At 37.0% G+C, this 25,547-nt stretch overlaps 1 protein-coding gene across 1 annotated transcript in view; it reads right to left on the bottom strand.

Moving 5' to 3' along the window:
• Nucleotides 1-25,138, bottom strand: part of LOC126455869 (ATP-dependent zinc metalloprotease YME1L-like) — a 157,401-nt gene extending 132,263 nt beyond the window's left edge. Inside the window, exons 1-5 of the mRNA XM_050091632.1 lie at nt 25,114-25,138; nt 23,746-23,916; nt 16,449-16,649; nt 8,717-8,744; nt 7,607-7,670 (exon numbers count right to left, since the gene is read on the bottom strand). Of these exons, the coding sequence (XP_049947589.1) occupies nt 7,607-7,670; nt 8,717-8,744; nt 16,449-16,649; nt 23,746-23,916; nt 25,114-25,138 (489 nt within the window). The remainder of the gene's footprint in view (nt 1-7,606; nt 7,671-8,716; nt 8,745-16,448; nt 16,650-23,745; nt 23,917-25,113) is intronic.
• Nucleotides 25,139-25,547: the final 409 nt, after the last annotated feature.

The raw sequence follows: 25,547 nt of genomic DNA, 5'->3' as shown, positions 1-25,547 counted from the left end.
CAGAGAACTCTTACATCATTATCTATTGTAACAGTAAAAGCTTTAATATTTTTCATTTCAATATTAAGGAAAATATCTTTGGAATCAAACTTCTTACATTTATATGGTCCAAAACATCCCTCCAAACATTCAAGAGACTCAATGTTTCAAACTCAGAGAAATATTTGATCAGCCCACTTAATTCTGCTATCCTATCTTGAGGGAAACTGCATTGACTTTTTTTTTGTATTTTAAGGTTTCTATCACTTCTGGTAACTTTTCTGCTATAGCTTTACTCCTTCAATTCTTGTCCTCCATCTCGTTTCAGACCGACCATGAAGAAATTGACCATCAATGTAATTTAATAATGCTTCCCATGTCTGCGAGCTTGTGCTGAAGAAATTGTACTGCTAATCCAGACAACTTAAAGGATGTACCTACAACCTCATTACTTCATGTAGCATGTAATCTTACTAAGTTCAAAGTACGAGCTGAACAAGGAGAAAAAAAATTTGCTGGCACGCCATTTACTTGCCCAGCCATATTATTCCATTATCAAAGTACTGACCACAGCAGTGCCGTAAATCAATTTCATGCTTGTCCAATACATTTATAATAGCATTACTAATTGCATCACTTGTCTTTTTCTGCAAATCAAAATATTCCAGAAACCTCCCATGAATTGCTCATTTATTTTCCTCTTTGTTAAAAAAAAATCCTTAAATTCAAAATATTCTGTTTGGTCTAGGCATAGCTGGAGTAGCATCTCAAATAAGTGAAAAAACTGAGCTTCCTGCCTTTCTTCTAAGATTTTTCTTTTGTATACACTGAGGTGACCAAAGTTAGGCGATACCTCCTAATACTGTATCAGACCTCCTTTTGCCCAGTGTACTGCAGCAACTTCACATGGCATGGACTCAACAAGTTGTTTGAAAGTCCACTTGCCCAGAATGTTCTTCAAACCAGTCGCAAACAATTTCGGTCCCGTGACATGCCGCATTTTCATCCACAAAAATTTCATCATTGTTTGGGAACATTAAGTCTATGAATGACTGCAAATGGTTTCCACTATTTTCAGTAATGATTGGTTCTGTTGGACCAGAGCAGCCAGTCCATGCCATGTAAACACAGCCCACACCATTACGGAGCCACCACCAGCTTGCACAGTGCCTTTTTGACAACCTGGATCCACTGCTTTGTGAGATCTGTGCCACATTGAAACCTTACCACCTGATATCAGGACTCATCTGGCCAGGTCTTGGATTTTCACCCATCTACAGTCCAGTTGATGCCGTCATTAACCCAGGAGAGGTGTGCAAACAGTGTCACGCCATTAGCAAAGACACTCGTATCTGTTGTTTGCTGCCATAGATTATTAACACCAAATGTTGCAGCACTATCCTAGTGGATACATTTGTTGTATGTCCCACAATGGTTTCTGCAATTATTTCATGCAGTGTAGCTTGTCTACTAACAACTCTATACAAACACCGCTGCTCTTCGTCATTAAGTCAAGGACGTCAGGCCCTGCATTGTCCATGGTGAGAGGTAATGCCTGAAATTTGGTATTCTCGGCACACTACTGAATTCGATAATGATTTCCACAGTGAAATGTTCCATCTATCTAGCTCCAGCTACCATTCCATATTCACAGTCTTTAATTCCCATCGTGCAGACGTAATGACATTGGAAAGCTTTTCACATGAATTACCTCAGTACAAATGACAGCTCCGCTAATGCACTTACCTTTTTATACCTTGTGTACATGGTACTACCACCATCCAAACATGTGCATATTACTATCACATGGCTTCTGTCACTTCACTTCAGTGTATTACCCCCCACACAAAGATAAAATCTCATTGAATGCTCTCCAAGATAAACAGTACACTATCTTTTCATGTTTCTCTTGACAGCTCTAAGCATAAATTGTATATTCTCTCAAAAATGGCTCATATTAACCAATAACTCAATCCCAAGAAGTTACCAATATCTGGCTCATCTAACAGGTGGCTATTTCTCCTAAAATGCAAAGATCATGAGGCTAAAAAGACAGTAACATATAAATTTTTTTCTCCACAGCTCACATAAAAAGTCTCTTTCCTTCAGCAATAGTTCCTGGAATGTAAAATGCACATTGATACCCAACAGGCTTTTTTCATAACATCTACATGCTAAAAATTATCTTTATGCAACAATCTACATTTCCCCCTAAGGTAAGTCTTTCCGCTCCCGGGATTGGAATGACTCCTTACCCTCTCCCTTAAAAATCCACATCCTTTCGTCTTTCCCTCTCGTTCCCTCTTTCCTGATGAGGCAACAGTTTGTTGCGAAAGCTTGAATTTTGTGTGTATGTTTGTGTTTGTTTGTGTGTCTGTCGGCCTGCCAGCACTTTCATTTGGTAAGTCACATCATCTTTGTTTTTAGATATATATTTCCTATGTGGAATGTTTCCCTCTATTATAGCCATATCATTAATCTACATTCATGATCAGAAGAGTAGAGTATAGCTTTTTCCAAGTTGTTTTTATGTAGTTAATCCTTCATCTAGCTTAGCTAACTTACATGCACCAGGGTTTTGGGATCGTAATAAGCATGGCCAACAGAAGAGCTTTCTCTGGCTGTCACTCCACATTAACTAATTTCTTTTTACTTCAAATTTGTTATTAGAACATTTGGAACACAGGTGATACTTGATAAATATTCTACTTCATTTGTCTACAAACTGTTGAACTTTTCAAAGATCAATATTTGAAATGCCATTCTAACAATTCCATTTGTATCACTGTTATTAAATGTATAGCCCATTCCCAAGATCACTTGGGTTCCAGTCATAGTCACTACATCCATCAGACTCAAACTTTTGTTCACTTATCTTTCCTGTACAAGGCAGCCAAATTCCTACATCAGATGCATTTAGTTTAGATTTTTGTGCAGAACAGGTTTCTGCTTCTGTTGATGTTGAAGGGTTACTTACATTAAACACTGAGTTACCTTTTGGCAAAAAGTAAAGTAGCTACCTGTTGGTTTTGTATATTTTCTCAAGCTCTTTCACATATTTTTCAATGTGTTTAATTTTTCTGATCACTTCTGTCCACAAGATTTATAGATATAACCTGACATTATCCTGGAAATAAATAATTAAAATACCAACTAAATGTGTTTATAAGACTAAAGGGAGCTTTAAATAACAGTGAAAGTAGTAGTACTAAACTATTATTTAATTTTTGTAACCTATCTTTAGTAAAGAATATAAAGAGACTTGCCTGGTAGCTTCACACATACCTGTAGTACCTGCACAAGCAAAGAATCCTAACTTCCATGAAAACAACAACTTGTACACTGTCGTCACTCCTAACATTAATTGAGTAAATGTCAATAAGCACAACATCTAAATCTGAGGCACAGTGCATGTAAGACACTCACACACTGACATCAGAGCCAGCAAGAAAAGGGTCGTCAGTATTGTTGCCAATGCCGCTTTTATGAAAATAGCAAAGTCACAATGCCAGAGTCTCTAAATTCATCTAAGCCTATTATAAATGGAAAAAATGTTATTCTTGTTTCCAAAGGAGTTTTAGAAAGTTAGTCAATCCATATTTAAATACATTTAATCTCAGAAAAGTTATGATCATTTGCTAAACACAGCGGGTAAAGATTCATTTTTTAATTTGGTGGTAGGGATGTTCAGTCATCACTGCAACTGTTTATCAATATGTGTTGTAAAACTGATTTCAATAGTCAGAAGACTATAGCATGTCCAACTTTACTTGAGTCATACCAGAGGCTAGAATGGGGAATGAATGGGTAACAATATGGTGGCCGCAGGGTGGGAAATGTTGTGCAGGAAACATCTGTAGCAGTGCTGACAACATCTGCAGCTCATACTACATTCTGACCACTTGCTGCAAAGGAAGGGATGCACGGGAAGGTTTCATGAATGTGTGTTAAAACTATGTTCATGTTCACAGGTGTTCCCTATTTGTAGCAATGGAAGTGATTTGAAATTAAATTAAGGACACAGCTCAAGGTCAAACAATAAGCAGAGTATCGCATAATAGCTACTGCAGTACCACTCAATGTTACCTTGCATACACTGCAGCAGTTGCAAGCACAGTGGCAAGCATCACAAACTCTTACAAATTCCCTTGACAAATGTCAAGCAGTGCATTGCCTCAACAAAAGTTGGACGAGTCATAAAATCTTTTTGTTGTGTCAATTTATTTTTTGGTGTTTTATATTTACCAAACTAACAAAAGAATCACTAGCAATGTTGTCTGTACGTGCTTGCATAATCATCCAGCACAGACAGTTTGACGAAAATTTCAGTCTTCTGAAAAATCACAACTGAATAGAGGGATTTTTCTGTCAAAGCCTCCCCCCCCCCCCCCCCCCCCAACATTTATCAGGATTGCCCTCCCCCTAATAGGTGGCCCTGCTCAAGTACATACCATGTAAAAAACAAGAGGGAGAAGGGAGGAGAGAAAGAAAGAGGGGGAGAGAGAGAGAGAGAGATGCAGCATTACATATGGCAAGACATCTTGAGGGAGACAATCTCATTGGCTACTGGTGGCAGTGACTGCACAGAATTGTTTGAGACTGGGCCACCTTTAGACATAACTCTCACTAAAGGTGTAACATTCAGTGTAAACCCAATTTTATGTTTCTGGAATTGATTTGTCCCTTGCCAATTACTGAATTTTTTTAACAGTCCCTTCAAATTTTCTGCATTCACACTGTTATTTCACACACACTTTTGCATTCTTAATTTCTGCATGTCTTTCCATTAACAGCTAATAACAACATTAATCAAGGAAAAATAAAAATATGGTGCAATTAACATAAAATGATGCTGACAACACACTGCTGCTTTCAAGTGATGTTTACAAACTTTATCACACTCAAAGTTCTTGAGCTCTAGAGTCCCTAGTTGTAAAGCAGTAGAAGTTGTTCAGAGTCCAAATAATTTGTTGTTGTTTCATATACTGTAACTGTCAACCTAACAATAACTTTTTTGTGTGTCATGCTGCTTGTAGTTCCATTATTCGATGAAGTACTGGATTGAGCAAAATTTCATTATTATTTTATTACTTTTGAATGCATTATGGGAACAGCAGTGATCAATAAAATTGTAAATAATTACTATTAAACACAGTCTTGATCACAATTTATTTTATAAGGTGACCGGTTTCGACCACTGCTGTGGTCATCTTCAGACCATTGAGTGGAAACCCCTTTCTGTTGTGATTCTCCAACAGAAAGGGGTTTCCACTCAATGGTCTGAAGATGACCACAGCAGTGGTCGAAACCGGTCACCTTATAAAATAAATTGTGATCAAGACTGTGTTTAATAGTAATTATTTCATTATTAGCCCCAACAGATGAAAAGTTAGCATTCACAAACAATAGTTATGATAGGATATCTTCCACATAATACACAAATCATTGGAGATGTTGGTGCCATATGTGAAAAACGTATTAACTACTACATGGGAATTGTTGACATACTACTTCTTTTTTTAATTTCCATAACTTTGATTTGCAGGGAGACATTATCAACTTCTGTACCTACGACAACACCCCCATCCCCCTTTCCCTGAATATGTAGTGATTTCTGAGGCAGTGGTTAGGTTGGGACCTAATAGCACAGCTTAAATACGCCAGATTTCAAAGGTGTTGGTTAGGCAGAACATGACTGCACTGCTAAATCTTAATGGTTCTTTTCACTCTGTAATGTGATCAACAGAAATATATTGTCATGTCCTACCACAGTCAATTCCAAATACAAAAAGAGAGTCATCAATAAAGTACAGCGCTTAGCAATGATAGTTTGTTTATTTACACCAACTTAGAGCCAGAAAAAAAAAAAAAACTGAACTCCTCGCTGGAGAGGGCTGCCATTTATACAAACACCAAATATTCCAGAATATACAGATACAAAGAAAAGAAATACTGAGAACTTATACCCATGCCTCTTTTTTTAATCTTTTTCTTCTTCTTGTTTATCCCAACTTCTTGAGATCTCTTGTGAAGAGACAAGATACAACAAGTTCTGTAGTGGTGTAGGACAATCAATGAAGTTACACAACAGTTAATAATTTAACTTCTGAAACTTCCGGTTTATTGGCATTTATGGAAAGTAGAACACTCTCATACTCTCATGTGGTCAGCAAACCTTGTGTAACATTTTGTGTGTGTAATGGGCCTTACTACATCTTAAATCGTTCTAATTAATTAATTAAGCTGCTTTACAGTGTTGCTAGGTAACATAACTAACAAGGTGATATGTCTCTAAATTAAAACTGGACCTTGATATTATGAATAAATTTTTGGTTCATTTTTTGTCAAAATCAGCACTTGTCTCAAAATTAATTTCCAACTAAGTGCACTAAGTCCAAATGCATTTGCAACTATTGTACACGATTTACTGGACAGCTTGATCATGCCACTGATCAAAGAGGATTCCAGCCATGGACCACAGCTGCCAAGGCCACCACCTCTGTATGGTGTGCATCAGTGATGGGCTGGTGGTGTGGTTCCAAGACCATTTGCTTCCTTGTGCCAGTGTGATGTTCGCAGGTCTGCTGCCTCCACCTCCTCCCTCAGTGCTTGTCCTGGCCTCACAGGGTCTCCCCGCTGTGGGTCTGGACCTGCCCTCCTTATGGATGTTGCTGCCTCTTGCCTCTCTGGGGCTCCAGCACGGCGGCACCTGTTGCTAAACCTTCCCGCGATGCTTCGTTGTCGCCGGTGATTCCACCACCGGCTGGGCACACATGTTTGAACTTTTCAACAACAGTGTCCCTGGCACTTCCAACCAAACAGCCAACACCTTCTCTGTCAGCATAATTCAACCACGTCAAGGAGCTAGGCATCTGCCAGTGTCCTTGTCACTGGTCCTCTCTTATGGTACCTGATGGGGGAGTGGCCTCCACATGTGTCCACACTTTTGCCTCTACTCATCAGTTCTGACCCAGAATCTCCTCCTGTCACCACTGTCATTACCTACAGCCTCCACTGTCGAAGCCAAGAATGTTTCAACAGCTGCCTCAATGTTCGCATTGACGAAGTGCCCTTTCCCCAAGGGGGTAGGGGTGCTATACTGTACATACTACTTGGATGTGCGTTGCGGCAACAGGCCACCAGTGCACTATGCTTCAAATATTCCATCAACAACATCTCCACAGGCTGGCCACCACAGGCCACCACATGACTCGTGCACATGGCACAGCAACCATTGTGCTGTCTAGCAGAGCCCTCCTCTTCACAAGCACAGTGCAGCAGGCAATTGCTCTCATATTGTATTGACACTTGTTCTCAGCAAATGCTTGTATCAGTACTCAGATTGTTTCTATGTTTTGTCTATGTTCTCAGCTATTGTTTGCTCATATGTGGAAGAAGAATAAACATTGGTTCACTGTGGCCGTGCTGTTGTTTGTGTCTTACAATACAATCCATTTTTCTTCTTTGCGCCTATTCCGAATGAAGTCAACTTTAATACTGACAGTACATATTGTATGTCATACAACTTGTTTTTGTGTGGAATTACATGAACAAAATTAATAATAATCATTAATTGTATTAAACTAACAGTAATATGTGCTTTCCAGTTTACGCACAGTAAACATACCCCTTTTACATCCTCAAATGTGACCCTTGTCTCTTCAGGGTCCACTTCTCTTTGGCTGCCTAGTCTACCTAGCCAGAAGCCAAATCCTGTGGACAATGAAAACAGTATTGGAAGTTAGCAAAAGTAAAGACAGGACTTTGCATGGTGGAGGTAGCCACAAAGGCCACATGTTGAGTAAGAGAAGCATGCAACATGAGCATGAAGGGCATATGAAATAATTTATTTGACATAATTTATGAGGTGAATTCTACAGATAACAAAGACAGGAATAAGATGACACAATCAATGAGGTAATATGCTTAGGAAGTAAAGGCATAAATTATATGGCATATTAATGAAGCAAGGTCCTTAGGCAATAAAAGAGTGAGATTTGAGACAAAGGGCAAGAACTGTAAGAGAGAAAGAGAGAAGGGTTAATAGTGAGGACTATGCTATCTCTTAAGAAGGCAATGAAAGGCTTAGAAAATAGTTCTAGGCCTTAAACGGAAAGGCTTCAGTCTCTGAAAGATATCTAAAGAATAACATAGAAGGGCAGACAATAAGATGACGTAAAGCCTTCGATGCTACATCATGTCAGGGGCTGGTGGGTCAAAGGGGAAAGTGAACAAAACAATAGGACTGGGGGTCCAGCAGAGAGAAGGTGCAACAGAGATGTCAGTGGGTAGTGAATAGGCAGTTTGTATTATAGGCTGGGGTCACTGGGAGGAATTTAACTAGATGCAAGGCTCTCCTAACCATAGCTTTTTTACAAGGATTTCAATAAGCAGAGAGAACGGTGATGACATTGCTGTCTCTGCCTAAGGACTTCACTATTAATGTGGAGGCACCTCAAAAATGGTTGGTTAACAGGTAGACATCACCTAAAACCAAATAGATAAATAAGCTAGGAAAGTCACTTCAAATCTGAGATTCAGAATCAACTTAGGGAATTAATTGTATCTTCTGAGTTGTTTATTCTGCTCATCATCCCCTGATCATACACATCCATCACTGGGGAATTTACATCAGACAATCAAGTCTCTCTCTCACTCATGTCAACCAACTGAATTGCCTTTATCATGAAGCCCCATCACTCAATCCCTTACAAAACCCATGCTCGGCACTTGACACTGTACATAAAAAGAGTCACTTGTACTTGCTTGAAAACCACAATCATAATTACAATGACAAAATAATAAGGAAAATGGAGTTGGCATTGCACAGATAAAACAAATTCATTAGAATTTGGAGCTTAAAGAACAAAATATCATTATCAAAACTATGAAGCGGAAGAACAAGAAAAAGGATGAATATTGTAAAATAGAACATAGAAATGAAATGATATGTGGAAGGGGGGAGGGGGGGGGGGGGGGGAACCCACAAAAAAAAAAAAAAAAAAAACGGAATAACATTGCCGTGGGCGGAGCTTGTGTAGTACGCACTTCTGCCACTAGACATGTATAGTGCAACTCATTGCCAGTTCCGTGCCACCTGTGTTGCTGATCAGGCTTGCTCTGCTAATCTGCAGGATTGTTTTTGCTAGCACTGTTTTGTTCTTGTTTTGTTTTTATGATGGCAAGTTTAAGTGAACAATGTGTAGCTGTGAAATTTTGTTTTCTACTCAGTAAAAATGCTGCTGAAACAGTTTTAATGCTGAAAACAGCTTACCAAGATGACACTATGGGAAAAACTCCAGTGTATGAGTGGTTTGCTCAATTTAAAAGTGGCAACATATCGACTGATGACAAACCTCGTTCTGGACTTGTTTGCTCAGTTTAAAAGTGGTGACATCGATTGATGACAAACCTCATTCAGGACATCTATCAACTGCCCCAATCGACAAAAATAGTGACTGATGTCAGACAATTCATCAACTGTCAGAGATTAGTGGGTTATCTTGGAGCTCAGTTCAGCGAATTTTAACAGAAGATTTGGGAATGGAAAGGGTTGCTGCCAAGTTTGTTCTGCAACACAGCCATCTCTATAAGACAGTTTTTGGCTAAATATGCCATGGTTCCGCTGTCCCAAGTATCTTGCTCACCTGACTTGGTTTTGTGCAACTTTTTCTTATTTCCGCTCATGAAAAGGGGCATGGAAGGACATCAATTTGGAGGAGCTGTCAGCCGTTTCTAAACATGAGTACAAAAATGTTTTGAACAGTGGAAGCACCAGTGGGACAAATGTTTTAATTTTAACTGAGGATATTTTGAAGGGGATAAGGTTGTTTTGTAAACAATTTGAAAAAATATAAGTTTTAAAAAGTAATTGCAGTTTCTTTCGTGTACTCCTTCATAAGTCACTTCAATTTTGCTTAGCTTATTTCTTCACTTGTAATTAGAACTAAGAAATATTCATTCAATTTCCCTGTCAATCATACTATTCTTTCTCTACCAAGCAATAGACAAAAGATGCTCTTAACAGGATTATTAATCATGTTGTAAATAAGTGGAAATAGTAAAGTGAAGTCATCTGTTGCAACTTGCTAATCAACTATTCCTAGAAGCACAGAGATTATCACAACAATATGGGGAGGGGTGAGCAGGCTGCTTGGATCAGACTTAAGTCATAATAGCTCCAAATATTTGCAATGAGCGTTCTGTGTTCTTTTGTCTTTTGTTATTTGGATGATAATAATCTATTCTATTTCTTCAAATATTGTTTATTTTTCCAATTTGTAAAAAAAATATATCAGTACTTCTTCTGCTGCATGTCATTTAGTTAGTTTCTATGGAAAAATTACTCAAAAGAATGATATTTTACCATATGAATTAATGTACACTAGCAATGTTTATATTAGTATAATTTACTCTCCACAGCAAATCAAGTAGATCTGCAAGATGTGTTCAAAAAGTAACAGGAATTTTGTGCTTTTGCATGTTTTGTTAGTTTGATTTGCAGGTAAATACATCTGAAAAGTATCTGTACAGTATTAACCATACCACACATTTGGCCTGTTGTCAGTTGTCAAAAAAGTTACATATATTTTGGTACCATCAGTGGTTATTTAATTTGTACGAGGGCTATCCACAAAGTACATTACGTTTTGGAATTAAAAATAAATAAAGTATTGGAATTTTTTTTATTATATACAGATGAAAGCCATACTTAAATACTACTTTACTACATAGTTGCCATTTAAATTAAGGCACTTATCGTAACGATGGATGAGCTTGGAAATTCCTTCGTCGTAAAATTCGGCCGCCTGCACCTTCAACCACGTGGTTACCTCTTCTTTTGGGACAGAAAAGGTGTGATTTTTGTGGATTTCCTGGAAAGAAGCACTACAATAAACTCTCAAAGGTATTGCCAAACTCTGCACAACCTCATAAGAGCAATACAAAACAAGCGCAGGGGAAAGTTGGGCTCAAAGATCTTGCTGATTCATGACAACGCCCGGGTCCACACGGCAAATGCCACTCGTGAAGTTCTCGAATCTTTTAAGTGGGAGTTGTTTCCTCATCCACCGTACAGTCCCGACCTGGCACCGAGCAACTTCCACTTATTCCCAGCAATGAAGAAGTGGTTGGCTATGCAGCGTTTTGATGACGATGCACAGCTTCAAAAAGAGGTAACCATGTGGTTGAAGGCACAGGCGGCCGAATTTTACGACAAAGGAATTTCCAAGCGCATCCATCGCTACGATAAGTGCCTTAATTTAAATGGCAACTATGTAGAAAAGTAGTATTTAAGTGTGGCTTTCATCTGTATATAATAAAAAAAATTTCCAATACTTTATTTATTTTTAATTCCAAAACATAATGTACTTTGTGGATAGCCCTCGTATCAAAATGGATTGGAGACTTTGTATTAAATGTTACTACAAGAAAAGAATTAAGTGTAGCAAAGTTTTGGAGTTGTTACATATTACTTATGATGAGTCTGCGATGAGTAAAACAAGGGCTTACAAGTAGAATAAACATTTCAAAGATGATGATAACGAGCACCCAAGATGCCCCAGCACACATCAGCCAATGAAATTGTGGAATACTGTATTTATTTGAGTATAAAATTACCCTGATATGACCCCCTCCCTCTTTTTTTAAGGGGCTCCTTGAGAAAAAATAATTTTTTACGTATTCTGACTTATCAGATTTACAAACTGTTTTATTGACATTAAGTATCTGCCTAAAACATTAACAATGTCCAGTATACCTGTTTTAAACTTAGGCCATTTATTGATTGTCTACATACTGATAATACAAGAAGAAATAAAACAAAAAATAATTTTTATTTTCACTACCTTTTATGCTTACTAAGCCTGTTATTTGTGGTGTCACTATTTTTAATCATCTTCATCATCATCATCATTTTAATAGCACAGATGTGAAATTTATATCTTCACTGTCACAAATATTTTGCTGTTGTTTCCATTTACCTTGCAATACCTGAAATTGTGATCACTGTGAAACCTGAGAATGCAGCTGTTTTTTGCAGAATACTTATAGGATTTCACTTTTATACTGACATGAGTATGTTACAATGTTTCTTGCTTCCAAACATATTGTCTGTCTGCCACTCCTTCACTGGCTGCACAGAATCAGTAGCTGACACACCCTGTTTCATTCCCATTATACCTTATGGTGAGCATTGACAACATCGTTGCAGTAAGTAGTCCACAGGCTGCTGTCTTGACTTCCACCGTCTCCTGCAGAAATTTATATCACTGTTATGTATTTGCTCAATTTTAAAGTCAGTTCAAATGGATTCAGGCAAACTGTAGTTTAAATGTGGTAGATGTTCATGAAAAGCCAAAGTATGTGGTATAGGTTCCCATGGTTGGCAGCACAGTGTAATTTGCTGCCTGCTCACTACTTCTTTCCCCGCACTCATCCTAGTTCTCAGCCATGCCAGTATCACTGTTCGCTCTCCAAACCTTCCATAATGCTGTGCTTGAGCAACTAGGGTACATGCAATAACACCAACTAAAACATAAATAAAAGATTGCAGTCATGTTTCAGTGAAATTCTCAAACTTTCACTCGTCCCGCAATATAGTGATGTCTGTTGGTACTATCCCCACGATGGGTCTTCCCGCTGTAATTTATTATCATCGAAACAATAACAGTCAGTTTAAAGTTTAACACAATTTATGTCATTATTAACACATTTAATTTTGGATTAATTTTCTTTCTTGTTTCATCTGAATGTTACCATCTTGTTCAAAAGTTCATTAAAAGGTAGTAACTTTTTTAGCTGGTATTCTAATATGTGAACAGTGATCAGATTTTTCATTTGTGACCCACTTGGTAAATAATTACAATATCTCATAATCAAATGAAATATTGAGTTGGGTACAGAATCAAGTAATTTTTTTCTGAAGGGCATCATGTTTGCCTTTCAGAGTTAACTGTATTTAGAAAGCACCACAAATGTTTTTATATGGTATCCATATATGTGTGAGAACTTTTATTGCAAACCTGTTCAAATACAACAAGTGTGTGTAAGATGGCAGCGTAAAATTCTATGTCCTCCTGAGTTTCACAAAATTGTCAAATTTTAAGCAGAATACTAAACTGTTGTGGTGGTTAGTTCTCCCTTGCACTAGTGCTTCTCTTCTACTAGTGATGCACAAGTCAAATTTCAGGTGGTTGTTCAAGCAAGGCCAATATTGTATTGAGTGCTTTGGCATATCAGGAAATCTTGAGCCTGTTTGAACATGTCATTTGGCCTTCTTACCCTTCCAAATTCTAAAAAATAAATCTGCACATGATCTCAATAGCTCAAGCTTCATATTTAAATGTAAGATGACTTCCATATCAATCTACTAAACAATGTAAAAATGTTGATGCCAGTAGCAACTGTTTAACACCTGAATATAAGATCAACCTGTAGTTTTTGAATGACAACTATCGGAAAAAACATAGCCTTATAATAGAAAAAAATAAAAAAATAAAAAGGGTTATGGTTTTATGCACCAGCATAGAACTTCCCAGCCCTTTAGGAAACAAAACTCATCAAAAAGTAACAAATTTTGGAAATATCTTTGATGTGCAACAACATTTATACTGCGTATTTTTGCATTATGAAATTATAAAGATGAATTCCACCAAATGTAGCACAGTAGTTTCTAATGCACTGAAATTGAGATTGCAATGGGCTTTTGTCCATCAATCACAGCTCATCTTGCCAGCCAATGGCAGCAGATATTCAGAGCATAGGGCACATGATGCAGTTCAGCCAATAGCAACAGCCAATAGCAACATAATTGTCAAGTAGTGCAAATACATAAATAGGAAAAGTTAATTGTTTAAATTAATGTATACACAGCATCACTACAAGGAAAGCTAAGTTTTTACATATAATATTAGTTGTCAAAAGCATCCCCCTCCTTCCCGGGGGTGTTGTTAAGTAAGAGCCTAAGAACACAGCCTGCTGTGAACTGAACATTTTGTGGGTTACCTGCTGAATACATGTTCCATCAGGCACTTCGAATTTTCCACAGAAAAGCCAATTATATGTGCAATTGTTCCAGAACTCATCTTACAATTTTTTTGAAGGATAATTACACTTTCTGGCATCATTATTGCATATTGTATAATCTTAGAAAGAACTAAAATAAATATGAAAATTAACCTTAAAACTTGGTCTCTTTTAGTTGTGTGTTGCCCTTTAAGATGCAGGGTGACAATCATTGCACTGTACAGAGAAATAAAAAGAAAAAAAATGTAAATAAGTTACAAACTGCGCTGTGTACACAATTTATTCAACATGGAAACATCATTACAGATATTCGGATTTAGGTTATGACATGTTTGATATGCCTGCCATCACTGGCAATGATGTGGCACAGACGGATAATGAAATTCTGCATGATCTGCTGAAGTGCCGGAACATCAATGACCTCCTGAATGGCTGTTTTCAGCTCAGCAATGGTTTTGGGGTTATTTCTGTACACCTTATCACTAATATAGCCCCATAAAAAGGAGTTGCATGTGTTCAGATCCACAGAATATGGCGGCCAATCGAGGCCCATACCAGTGGAGTCTGGGTACCCCAGGGCCAGAATGTGGTCCTCAGAAGTGCTCCTACAGGACATCAAACACTCCTCCTGCTTTGATGGGGTTGAACTTGGTCTTGTTTGAACCACATCTTGTCAAAATCTGGGTCACTTTGGATAATGAGGATGAAATTGCATTCTAAAATCTTCACATACCATTCAGGAGTCACTGTGCCATCAAGGAATATTGCACCATTATGTCATGGCTGGACACTGAACACCACACAGTCACCTGTTGAGGGTGAAGAGACTTCTTGATCACAAAAACAGGATTCCAAAAAGTGCCAATTTTGCTTATTGATGAACCCATCCACATGAAAGTGGGCTTCATCACTAAACCAAACCTACAGTGCATACTAATTCCCATTATGCCCAGCAGTCAATCATTCAGTTCGAATGTTTTAACAACAACTGTTCAGAAGTTACAGCGATTTTATTTCATATAGCTCAATAACTGTCATCGTGTATATAAAACACAAATGTGCCAGTAAAATATTAAATATTGAAATAAATGGTGGGTCTTCTGGGCCTGAAATTTTTCTTAGTGGCCGGTCCCCAGTGTTAAGTTTTGAATGAGAGTCTAATGCTCTGTAATTTACAAAATTCATTGCAGATTCTGACATGTAACATAATTCATCTTGCAAAAAAAGAAATTTACTTTGAAAGTAATGCTTCTCCAACCATCATTCACAATATTTCCCTGCGACCTGTTAAAAATGTAAATAGTTGTAATCTCACGTTCATTGAAATGAGGTCCACAAGAAAGGCACATTCAAAGTAGTTTGTTGTTACAAAGTATTGCATAGCCTTTGACACATTTTGCTGTCAGCAGATACTTGTACATGCACTGTGTTTTGTTGTTGTAAATGACACATTTCCTTTGCAACTACAGTTTTATTTGCAATGTAGGAAAAGAGAGATTGCTACTCACCATAAAGAAGACACATCAAGCTGCAGACAAGCACAATTAAAAGACACTTGTGCCTGTCTGCAACTTGACATCTCTTCTTTATGATAAGTAGCAATCTGTCTTTTCCTATATTGTTGACATTTCTACCTGGAGTTTACATTGTTTGATTTAAAGTTTTCCTTTGCTTCTCTCATTTATGTTTTATTACTGCAGTATTATTCTGTAGATGTGGGCTGAAGTAAAATTCTTTGTTGGAGTTATATGTTCTTACCAGTCAAAATTACAACAATTTAACTGAACACTAAAATAACAAAAAATTCTCGGAAGTCTAAAAATTCCCAGGTTTTTCTGGATTTCTCCCATGTGAAAAAGTTCCTGGGTTTTTCCTGGATTTCCCAGTTGTCACAGGGCAACACAATAATGCACATTCTTACAGTTCATTGCCTGTTCATGAATTTCTGGCAAAAAAAGATATTGTAACAAAGCTCCAGCCTCTACACTCACCAGACATGGGCCCATGTGGTTTTTTTGTTTGCAGGAATAAATAAAATCTTAGAAGATGTCATTTTACAAGCATAGCAAAAATTCAAACAGCATCGCTAAGAGGGCTACAAGCTATCCCTAGGATTGTGTTCCAAAATTATTTTGGGGACTAGAAAAAACACTAGCATAAGTATGTACTATTTAAATGGGGAATAGTTTGAATGGGATGGCACTGATGTAGAAAAATAAGAAAATTCTTTCCAAAAAACTAAAATTCCTTGTTATTTTTTTAACAGATCTAGAACATCTGCATTTGCACTATGCAAACTGCTATGAAATGCTGCAGGGAGTACCACACATTTTAGGATTAATAGTGCTGGAAATTGTAATGGACAAAAATTAAATTACACAATGAATGGTGTAATGGACAAAAATTAAATTACACAATGAATGTATTACTTAAGTACAGCTTACCCATTAACAAAATAAATATTGCAAAACAAGCTATCACCATTACTAACACAATGATATTCAATAACTTCTCTATTACTTCCAGCAATTTCATAAATGGGCCTGGAGAACTCTCTCCATTTTCACCAAGGTAGCCCTGTGCAAAATCTACTTTCTTTCTTTGTTGTTCTTTTTCTGGAGGTAAGGAGTCAGATGTTGTCAGACCTACAAAAATACAGAACATTCTCTGAAAACACACACTTTATTTCAGTTATAAAATAGCATTCAAATGACATATACAGCAACTCTGTGTTCCAAATGGACATTATAAATGGCAATTATTTGCAATATATTACTGAACAGCAGCACAATCATAGTCATCTAGTGCATCATCTTGTTATTTACATCAGATCAATGGCCAATAAAACATTGTACCTACTAGATAAACACACATACAACAAAGTAATCTATGTATTGTTTTTCTGATTAAGTAACTTTTACATTCTGTACTACAATAGAACAACAAAACTGGCAACTAGAGGGACAGAGGGACAAGTATGGGAGGTATCCCTCCACCTATTCTGCATGTCCCTCCCCCTCTCCCTCCCCCAACCCCCAACAATCGTCAGAAATTTGTAGCCATCAGACCAATGACCACACACACCTAGCTGAGCCCAGCAATCTTTATGACCAAGAAAGCTGTCTGGTACAGGTATGAGATAGGCATGTATAATGTACAACAATGTGCCCCCATAAAAATGACATGTTTACCGAAATCAGCTGCAAGCATCTGCAATACAGGTTTTACAGACATCAGTAAATTTTTCCTTTTGAACAGTTCATTGTGATTGTACAACCAAATATCAAGAAAATATTTGAATATGCCACAGCAAAACAGCATCCATAGCTCCATTCAAGAGCTTTCTCATATTTATTGTATTTGCATGTGAAAAGTACTGATTATTGTTGTAAAATACACTACTAGTGCTCATCTGTTTAATTTTTAAAGCTACTGTAATTTTGATTACATGAAAATTTAAGCATTAGTTAGTTCTGTATGTTAGCTTTAAAGTAAATTGGCATGTGCCAGCATAGGCAGTGCACACTTGTTCTGTCACATATTGAAAAATTGTCCCACCTCCACGATTTACTGTGGGCCACAGAATCTCACAGTGCAAGACAATGGTCATAACATCACTTGACAAGGGAAACTCAGAGAGAGTATACAGGGTGAGAAAGACAGGATTGATATGTACTGCAAACTTGGTTAAAGTCGTATGCTGTGACATGCAATATACATACAGGAGGCGAAATACATGCACGATAAAGAAGCAGCACATGAATTTATTTTGTAGAGACTAGTGTTTGAGATTTTCAGCAGGCATGGACTTGGCATCTTCTAGAAAGGGTCCAGTCAAACAGTTAATACAGATAAGTAATAGTAACCACAAAAACTTGTAGATACTCCATCTCCATATGATGCCTGAACTATGGTAGGCACATTACATTCCATTGTAGCAACTGTGACAGGACATTTGGACATGTTAGTGCCAGCAAATAAGAAGATTTATTTGAGAAAAGGAAATGAGTTTGATTTAAAATACAAATAAAGAATATAAGTTTTGTCAGAAAATTAAGTCATTCTCCCTCACAATGGAGCCAATAACTTGGATTTGCAGCCATAAATATACTGTTATCTGCACTGCAAATGAACAAATACTACAAAAAGCAAATGTGTAGAAGGGAAACTGCTGAATACCTTGACAGCAACTTCATTAAAGGAGCAAATAAGTTCACAACTGGGAAGAAGAACATTCAAGACATCTATTAGCTGCTACTGTCTCCTCAGCACAGCATCAACACATCTGCTTTTGGCTTCTCGCCGATGGCTCGAGACAACAAATGCTCTTCTCAAAATTCAGTGAGCTGTATCAGAAACTTTTTTTTTCTGTGGTAGTTGTGGTGTGTGTCTGCTAGTGGAATCACAATAGTTTTGAGTGACCAAAGTTTTCTTTTGTTGGGTACACCGAGTCTTTGTAGTGTTGTGCACCAAATTAAATCTGGTGATACTGATTTTGTTAGTGCATGCTCATAATTACCAGGGCCATGCCAACAAACATCCCTGGACTTGAGTGAGAGTATAGCTGATTTAAATCCCACTTATTAACTGTCAAACCTTTTTGTATTACTAACTTAAGAACTGAATTATCTGTTAGCATCAGAGAGATGGAAACAAGTTTAGAGACACATATAACAGAGTTTCAACAAGAGAGAAAAGAAGTCACTGCTAAAATTACAGAGTTGCAAACTGCAATAAAGACATAGCTCAGAGCTACATGACACAATACATAAACAGTGTGATCTAGTAAGAAAGGAGGCCAATGGAAAATTTTGTGAGTTAAATAATGATGTCAAGAAAATGCAAGAATTTACAGAAGAGCAATTCGAAACAGGGAAGCAACAAATCTCAGACACACAGTCAAGGTTGACTACATTAAAACATAACAAAGAATCAGATTTAATGGTTATGCCTGGTTACACCTTTGCTAGTTTGCAATACTGAGTAATTGACATAACAGATCAGAAGATAGAGTCCACAGGATATGGGGCCGATGGGCAGTGACCAATTTCATCCAAAGTACTGTGCAAGTTCATTCATTTGTTCAGAAGGGGAAGCTGACAGTGTTTTCCCCATTTCAGCTGGTCAGCAATGACAGAATCAAGGCACACATCCTGCAATCTTTCTCAAATTATTTTACAGAAACTAATTGGCAAAATAATTCATTTTTACATTACTTGTGGCTTTATATGTCAGCTTTATGATGGTGTGCCCATCATTTTGTTGATGGCCCTAGTTATTGTGATACCTGCATAGAAGTAAGACACTGCATGAAATTCAAAAAAGTTTGGAATGAAAAATAGATGTCATTATGACTTTGAGTTTGGTGCATATCACTTAATATGTTGCTGCATGTAAAATTTAGCTGATGTATTGATCTTTTTCTTTAGAGATGGGTGCAGGTCAATCTGTCAACAACCTCGAGAAAATTGATCTGATGTGCCACACCCATTTGCAATCGGGCACCAGCAATAGAGTTAGAATGAAATATCCACAACGTTCTTCATATTTCATGAACAGTTTGAGATGCTAAAATGCGATTTCGGCAAATGATAGTGGATAAGGAGGGCAGTAGTTTGCCATAAGGTTATTACACAAAACTTCATTTTCTACCTTGTTGTTCCACTAACTACAGATTGTTTTGATAAAAGAATGTAATTTTTAAAGGCCACTGATGATGATGGTGAGGTCCCATACTCCGAGGAGCGTAGGGAACTATGCGGGAGACCTGCACCACCGACTAGGCAAGGTCATAGCAGAGGTGGCTTGCCACTGCCTTCCTCCGACTGCAATGGGGATGAATGATGATGATGAAGACAACACAACAACACTCAGTCATCTCGAGGCAGGGAAAATCCCTGACCCCACCGGGAATCGAAAGGGCCATTGATAGCTAGTGAAATGAGATATGCTATGGGTTTTGAAACAACATAATTGAAGACATATTTCTGCGCTGAGGATGTGCTTTTCATAAGCTGCTGACTTCATTTTTCTGCAGTTCCTCACTTAATAAACTTAATAAACCACTGTTTCAGAATTCTCTGGCAACTGCATCTGTGCAACATATTAGTGACACTGTGTAAACTCTGTTGTGTTTTGATAAAAGAAGCAAATTTTAAAATGGCAACAAGAGAAATGTTTAGGTTTTACTCAAAATTTGCCACTCGGTACACCTCTCTGAAAGTTATAAAGGTTTAAAAAGCCAGACAAAAATAAATCTCTGCTTTTGTTGCATTTTCAGCATACTTCTTCTTAGATACTAACAAAAGTAGAGGTGACAGATCTTTTTAAAGAGTCACCATGCAAGTTTGGGCATGGAGGGGTTCCACTTAATATTTACAAAAAATGTGAGCTTAGTCTTCAGTTTGGAATGGCATTTCCCCTCCAGTGCTCAGCATTTCCCCTACAATGCCTGCTCGCAACCCCACCATCACTGTTCTTCCTGCACGTGCCCTACCAAAAGCACACATGCTGGTCACATTATTCTGCATGGACTCTATAAAAGAAAATCAAAATGACTGTAAGTATATCACAGTACACAGCAATCACAGATAGGTGTGGGGAGGAACTCCAGAAAATCTGGAACAAGTTCATGAAAACTGAAGGAGAGGTAAGTAAAAGGCAACAAACGAGCAGTAGTGGGCTGTCAGGAGACCTAATTGTGAAATTGCAACTGGTTTTTCCAAGCAATTTCCAAATACAAACTGGGGGGGGGGGGGGGGGGGGGCGGGGGGAGAAGTTCACCATACACACTTTAGGGTATTTTCCAGGACATTGGCTAAATGTTGGCACCATTCTATTGCTGTACACATGCAATTTATTTACTACTAAATGGAGAACTGTTAAACAGCATGGTAGGAAGTAAAGACTTGAAATTTGCCTAGTGCCGAAGCTCCGGTAGTGGATATTTATATCATGTAGAATACACCAGAGATTGTTAAAGAGGTGGAGTGTTGCATGTTGCCAATCACAGGGCTCAAGAGATTTTCAGTTATGTTAAAGGTTGAATAACATACATTCCATGTCCAAAGGCATTATTTTGATATATCTCTCTAAAGGTCAAGAGAAGGAACTCTATAATATATATACGGTAGAAAGATACATAATTTAACATTAACTTCCTGGAAAAAACTACTGCTAGGGAAAACTAAACTAATGGTTCAACTGATGATAAAACAGTATGGTTTTTCTTTGACATATTCTACACATAAAAGTACAGTAGATACTGCTATTACATCATGAAACAAGTAAAATACACGTAAGGTGAAGTATGTAAAAATAATGAAATAATCCTTCAAGCCATTATGAACCCATTTTGAACCTACTCTATGAACAAGTATCACTAAGAAAGTATGAGATATTAAAGTTTAAATATTAACAATGCACAATCTAAATCCTACCACTATATTCCAGGTGCATTTTTAAATTGAGAAGCAAATATACATTTTTGGCTATGCATTCATAGGGAGATGGAAAAACGTGAATGTTACTGATGTCACACAAAATGGGAGAATGGGTAGGCAGGCCCAAAATACCCATGTACCATAGCTAATGATGTGATAGTAACATTTAGGCTATACCCTAAAGAAGATGGCGTATGAATATCTGAGCTTATAGTGTCGCAACACTTAGAGGTCCTCTCTTGAGCAGCTGTAATGGATGTGCACTTTCAAGATGTAGAAGTGAGTTCCAGATGCCAAAAGGAGTAGGGCCTAGGTTACATAAAACTTAATGTACATGGACACTTCATATGCCATAGGATACTGTAGCATGTAAGAGAAAGCAGGCATGGACCAAAAGGATGACAAACACCATAGGGGGAGTGAGGGAAAGAATCTCAACAGAGAATTATAAATATATAGGGACTGTCTTTCTGCAATAAATGATATATTTGATAGTGTTTGTATGGGTAGTACACTCCTGATATTTTTTGTGGCTTGCTCCAAGCTAGCAAAGAAAAGAGCTCATTTGTATCCTGTAAACCTAAAAAGAATTAAGAAGGAAACACAGGTCTGAGATTTGTAATACAATTGTGGAATAAAGAGCATAAGTGAACTGTTTGCTGTAACAGTAACAGAAGGTTGCAAATACCCTTCAGCATCTGACTCCTCTGAGCTGAGAATAAGGCGATAACAAATTTGATGATATGTACTTCAGGTTACGTTGCAGAGCACATTCCAAGAATCATCCAGGTACAAACTTACCTCAATAATAAAGAATTATCAAGTTTACTTTACATACTGTGAAGAATATATATGTTTGAGTTGGTTTACTTTGAGGGGATTAACTGCTTGTACCTGGGATACTTTATGATTTTGTGGAAAACAAGAAGTACCTGGTGAGGTTTATAACAACTTTTCTCAGGGGAGGTTAGTTTTGCCTTAAGAAGACCTATATATGCATTTTCTTACATAAATTTCTGAACAAAATTAACACAATTATGAAAGAATGATTGATAGATATACTTACCAATTTCTTGAGAGAAACAGATGGAGATATGAAGATGCCCAAATGGATGTGATGACTAAGTGGAGGTTATAAATAATGTAAAGGTTACTTTGGATAGCAACTCCACACAGATTATAATAAGGTTAGCCTAAAATGATGTAATGAGCAACATAGTTGTGGCAAGTGCTGTTAATAAAAGCAAATATATGAAAAAAAAACACATATAAACAAAAATATATGGAAATACTGAGTAATTACTGACTTGCAATTCCAAAGAATGAAGTACAAGTATAAGGATACAAGATTTAGTATAAGCTATGTTATTATTTTGAAATGAATTGCAAAACACTATAAAGTGAGTTATTGTAGATTTATTTATTGTGCACAAGAAAGAATTATTTTCTATAGTTGCCGAGTTAAGTGCAATGTCACTTGAAAAATAGTTAAATATATTTTTAAGAAAAGACAGATTGCTACTTACCATAAAGAAGATACATCAAGTTGCAGACAAGTACAGTTATGAGACACTCACATGCGGCTTTCGGCCACAGCCTTCATCACTACAGTGAGGCGCGCACACACACACACACACACACACACACACACACACACACACACACACACACACACATAAGCACACCTTATGCACACACAACCAGCAACCAGCATTCCGGCCCAAGACGCTGGAGTTGGCAGTCATGTTTGCTTGAGGTATATTTGCTTGTGTGTGTGTGTGTGTGTGTGTGTGTGTGTGTGTGTGTGTGTTTACTGATGAAGGCTGTGGCCCAAAGCTACATGTGAGTGTCTTTTAATTGTGCCTCTCTGTAACTTGATGTCTCTTCTTTACAATAAGTAGCGATCTATTTTTTCTTACATTGTTGATATTCCTACCTGGAGTTTCCAATGTTTGATTAAATATATTTTTAGTTGACAATGTAAGGAAAAGAACGATCACTATTTACCATAAAGATGAAATATTAAGTTGTAAACAAGCACAATTAAAAGACTTGTATATGTGTATATAGCTTTCAGAAACAGCCTCCATCAGATATAGAAAAAGAAACACACACTCATTATTCACACAAGCAAGCACACCTCATGCACACATGACTGTCATCTCTGGCAGTTCAGACCAAAGGCAATCTAAATAGCATATCACAATCATAGACACCAAAACTGATCAACTCTTGATCATATGTGATTACACAAATTCAGAATGAGGGTACATGCAAAATATTCAGTTTAAAGTCTGACCTTTCCATCCTTCAGTTTGAGAATCAACTAGTCTATAAACACACTCATCATGGGTACTGCTGGCTGATAAATTCGGCTCCAGTGAATCATATAATTTTAAAATCAGGTTTTGATTTCTTGATTTTTCAAACTGGACACTACATTCTGCCTTGAAACCCGATGCTGAGACACCTATAAAAATTGCAAGTGGCAATCAACTATTGCAATATATATGAAGAAAGAGGAATTTACAAAATATTCAATTTCACAGCAGTGGGAAATAAAATTTTAAGGCAGTCTGTAATTGTTTCAAGTGGGTGATAAAGTAAAGATGAGGTCAAGTGCTATTTCATAATTACAACAGCATGACACATTTTGGTATAATGTGCATTACAATAATGCTTAACGTCTGTATAAATTCAGACCGTATTTGTAGACATATTTAATTACTATAAGGGAAGACTAAGGCCATGTTAATATAGTCAGTACATACCACTTTTAAGTTAGTAGGTCCTGGTTCTTCACAGCAATTTTTGTGTGCCAACTATTTCAATAGTTTAAGTTACTACAAAATTTTGTCATTATACAGCTAATGTTATTATTCAAGAAAATATGTAATTAAATTGCTTCTTGATTACTACACTTTCTGAATATCACTGTGGCGGAAAGTTATCAAAGTATGCATGTTTTTTAATGTACATTTCGTATCCACAACATGTAGATAATTCTTGTAGCTGTGACTACACTACTCCAGCTTTATGCTTTCCTTCCATAACTGTGTGTTAACTTAGAACTATTATTCATTTTACCTTTGTCAAAGTGATCATCTTTAGTACTGAAGATGATGGTGAAGTGATTCCAAAGCTGAGTTACAATAATTAATACCGTCTTTATATGCCTCTGTTAGCCTCTATAAATGGCTGTTGTTGTTTGATTTAGATTGCATGATAGTATAGTCATTAGTACTCGTTATTACATTTTTATGCACTGGACAAATATTTCCTCATGTGTTGTGCATATTATGATAGCCAACAATCTAAAAGATATTGATGTAACAGTGATAATTAAACACTTCTTGAAACTGTCTACGGTTACTGCACAACATCAATATTTTTCTGGAAATCTATTATGTGAATCCTGTTTCCAGACACAAGAGTTAAATACCTCCAGTTCCTGATACCCACACTGCTATTAACGCTGAAAAGTATCTGTAACCATCTGCTACACTGGTTCATTTAATCTTCCAGTATGCACTAACAATTCCTCTTTTGATCATTCTTTTCTATCAATATTGCTTCATTTTTCACTGACAACAATAAGCTTTTGCTTTGGTTTCCATTTGATCTATACTAAGTTTTTGTATGAATCATGATGCACTTTTGTACTCACTTCTTCCACCCATAAACTCCAGCATTTCTGCAATTATAATCCACCTTAAAAAAAAGCTTTAATTCCGGTAAAATGTCTAAGATATCTATTATCACACATTATTCTTCTATTGAACTAGACTTCATACTTTTGTTTAACCCTTGGCCACTTGTGAACTTAATGACTTAGTGCCAAATATAGTATTTCCTTTTTCTTTCTCTTCTGTTTCCAGTTTGTATTTAATAATCACTAAAGAATAATCTCAGTCCAAACCTGCCACTTTTTATGCCTAGAAGTTCATTACAGGGCTTCTAAACATTTTATTTATTTATTTAGCCATCTGTGGACATTTTAAAAGTATGGATGTTGTCAGTGTACATTCATATTTTTATACAGTTTGCTGTTACTTGTAGTTAAACATTGTGACACATAAGTTATTTACAATGTGTATCAAA

The sequence above is a fragment of the Schistocerca serialis genome, chromosome 1 (assembly GCF_023864345.2).
Source record: "Schistocerca serialis cubense isolate TAMUIC-IGC-003099 chromosome 1, iqSchSeri2.2, whole genome shotgun sequence".
In the NCBI taxonomy this organism is placed as follows: Eukaryota; Metazoa; Arthropoda; class Insecta; order Orthoptera; family Acrididae; genus Schistocerca; species Schistocerca serialis.
Note: the sequence above shows the minus strand (reverse complement) of the source record. Positions and strands in the feature narration are given on the sequence as shown.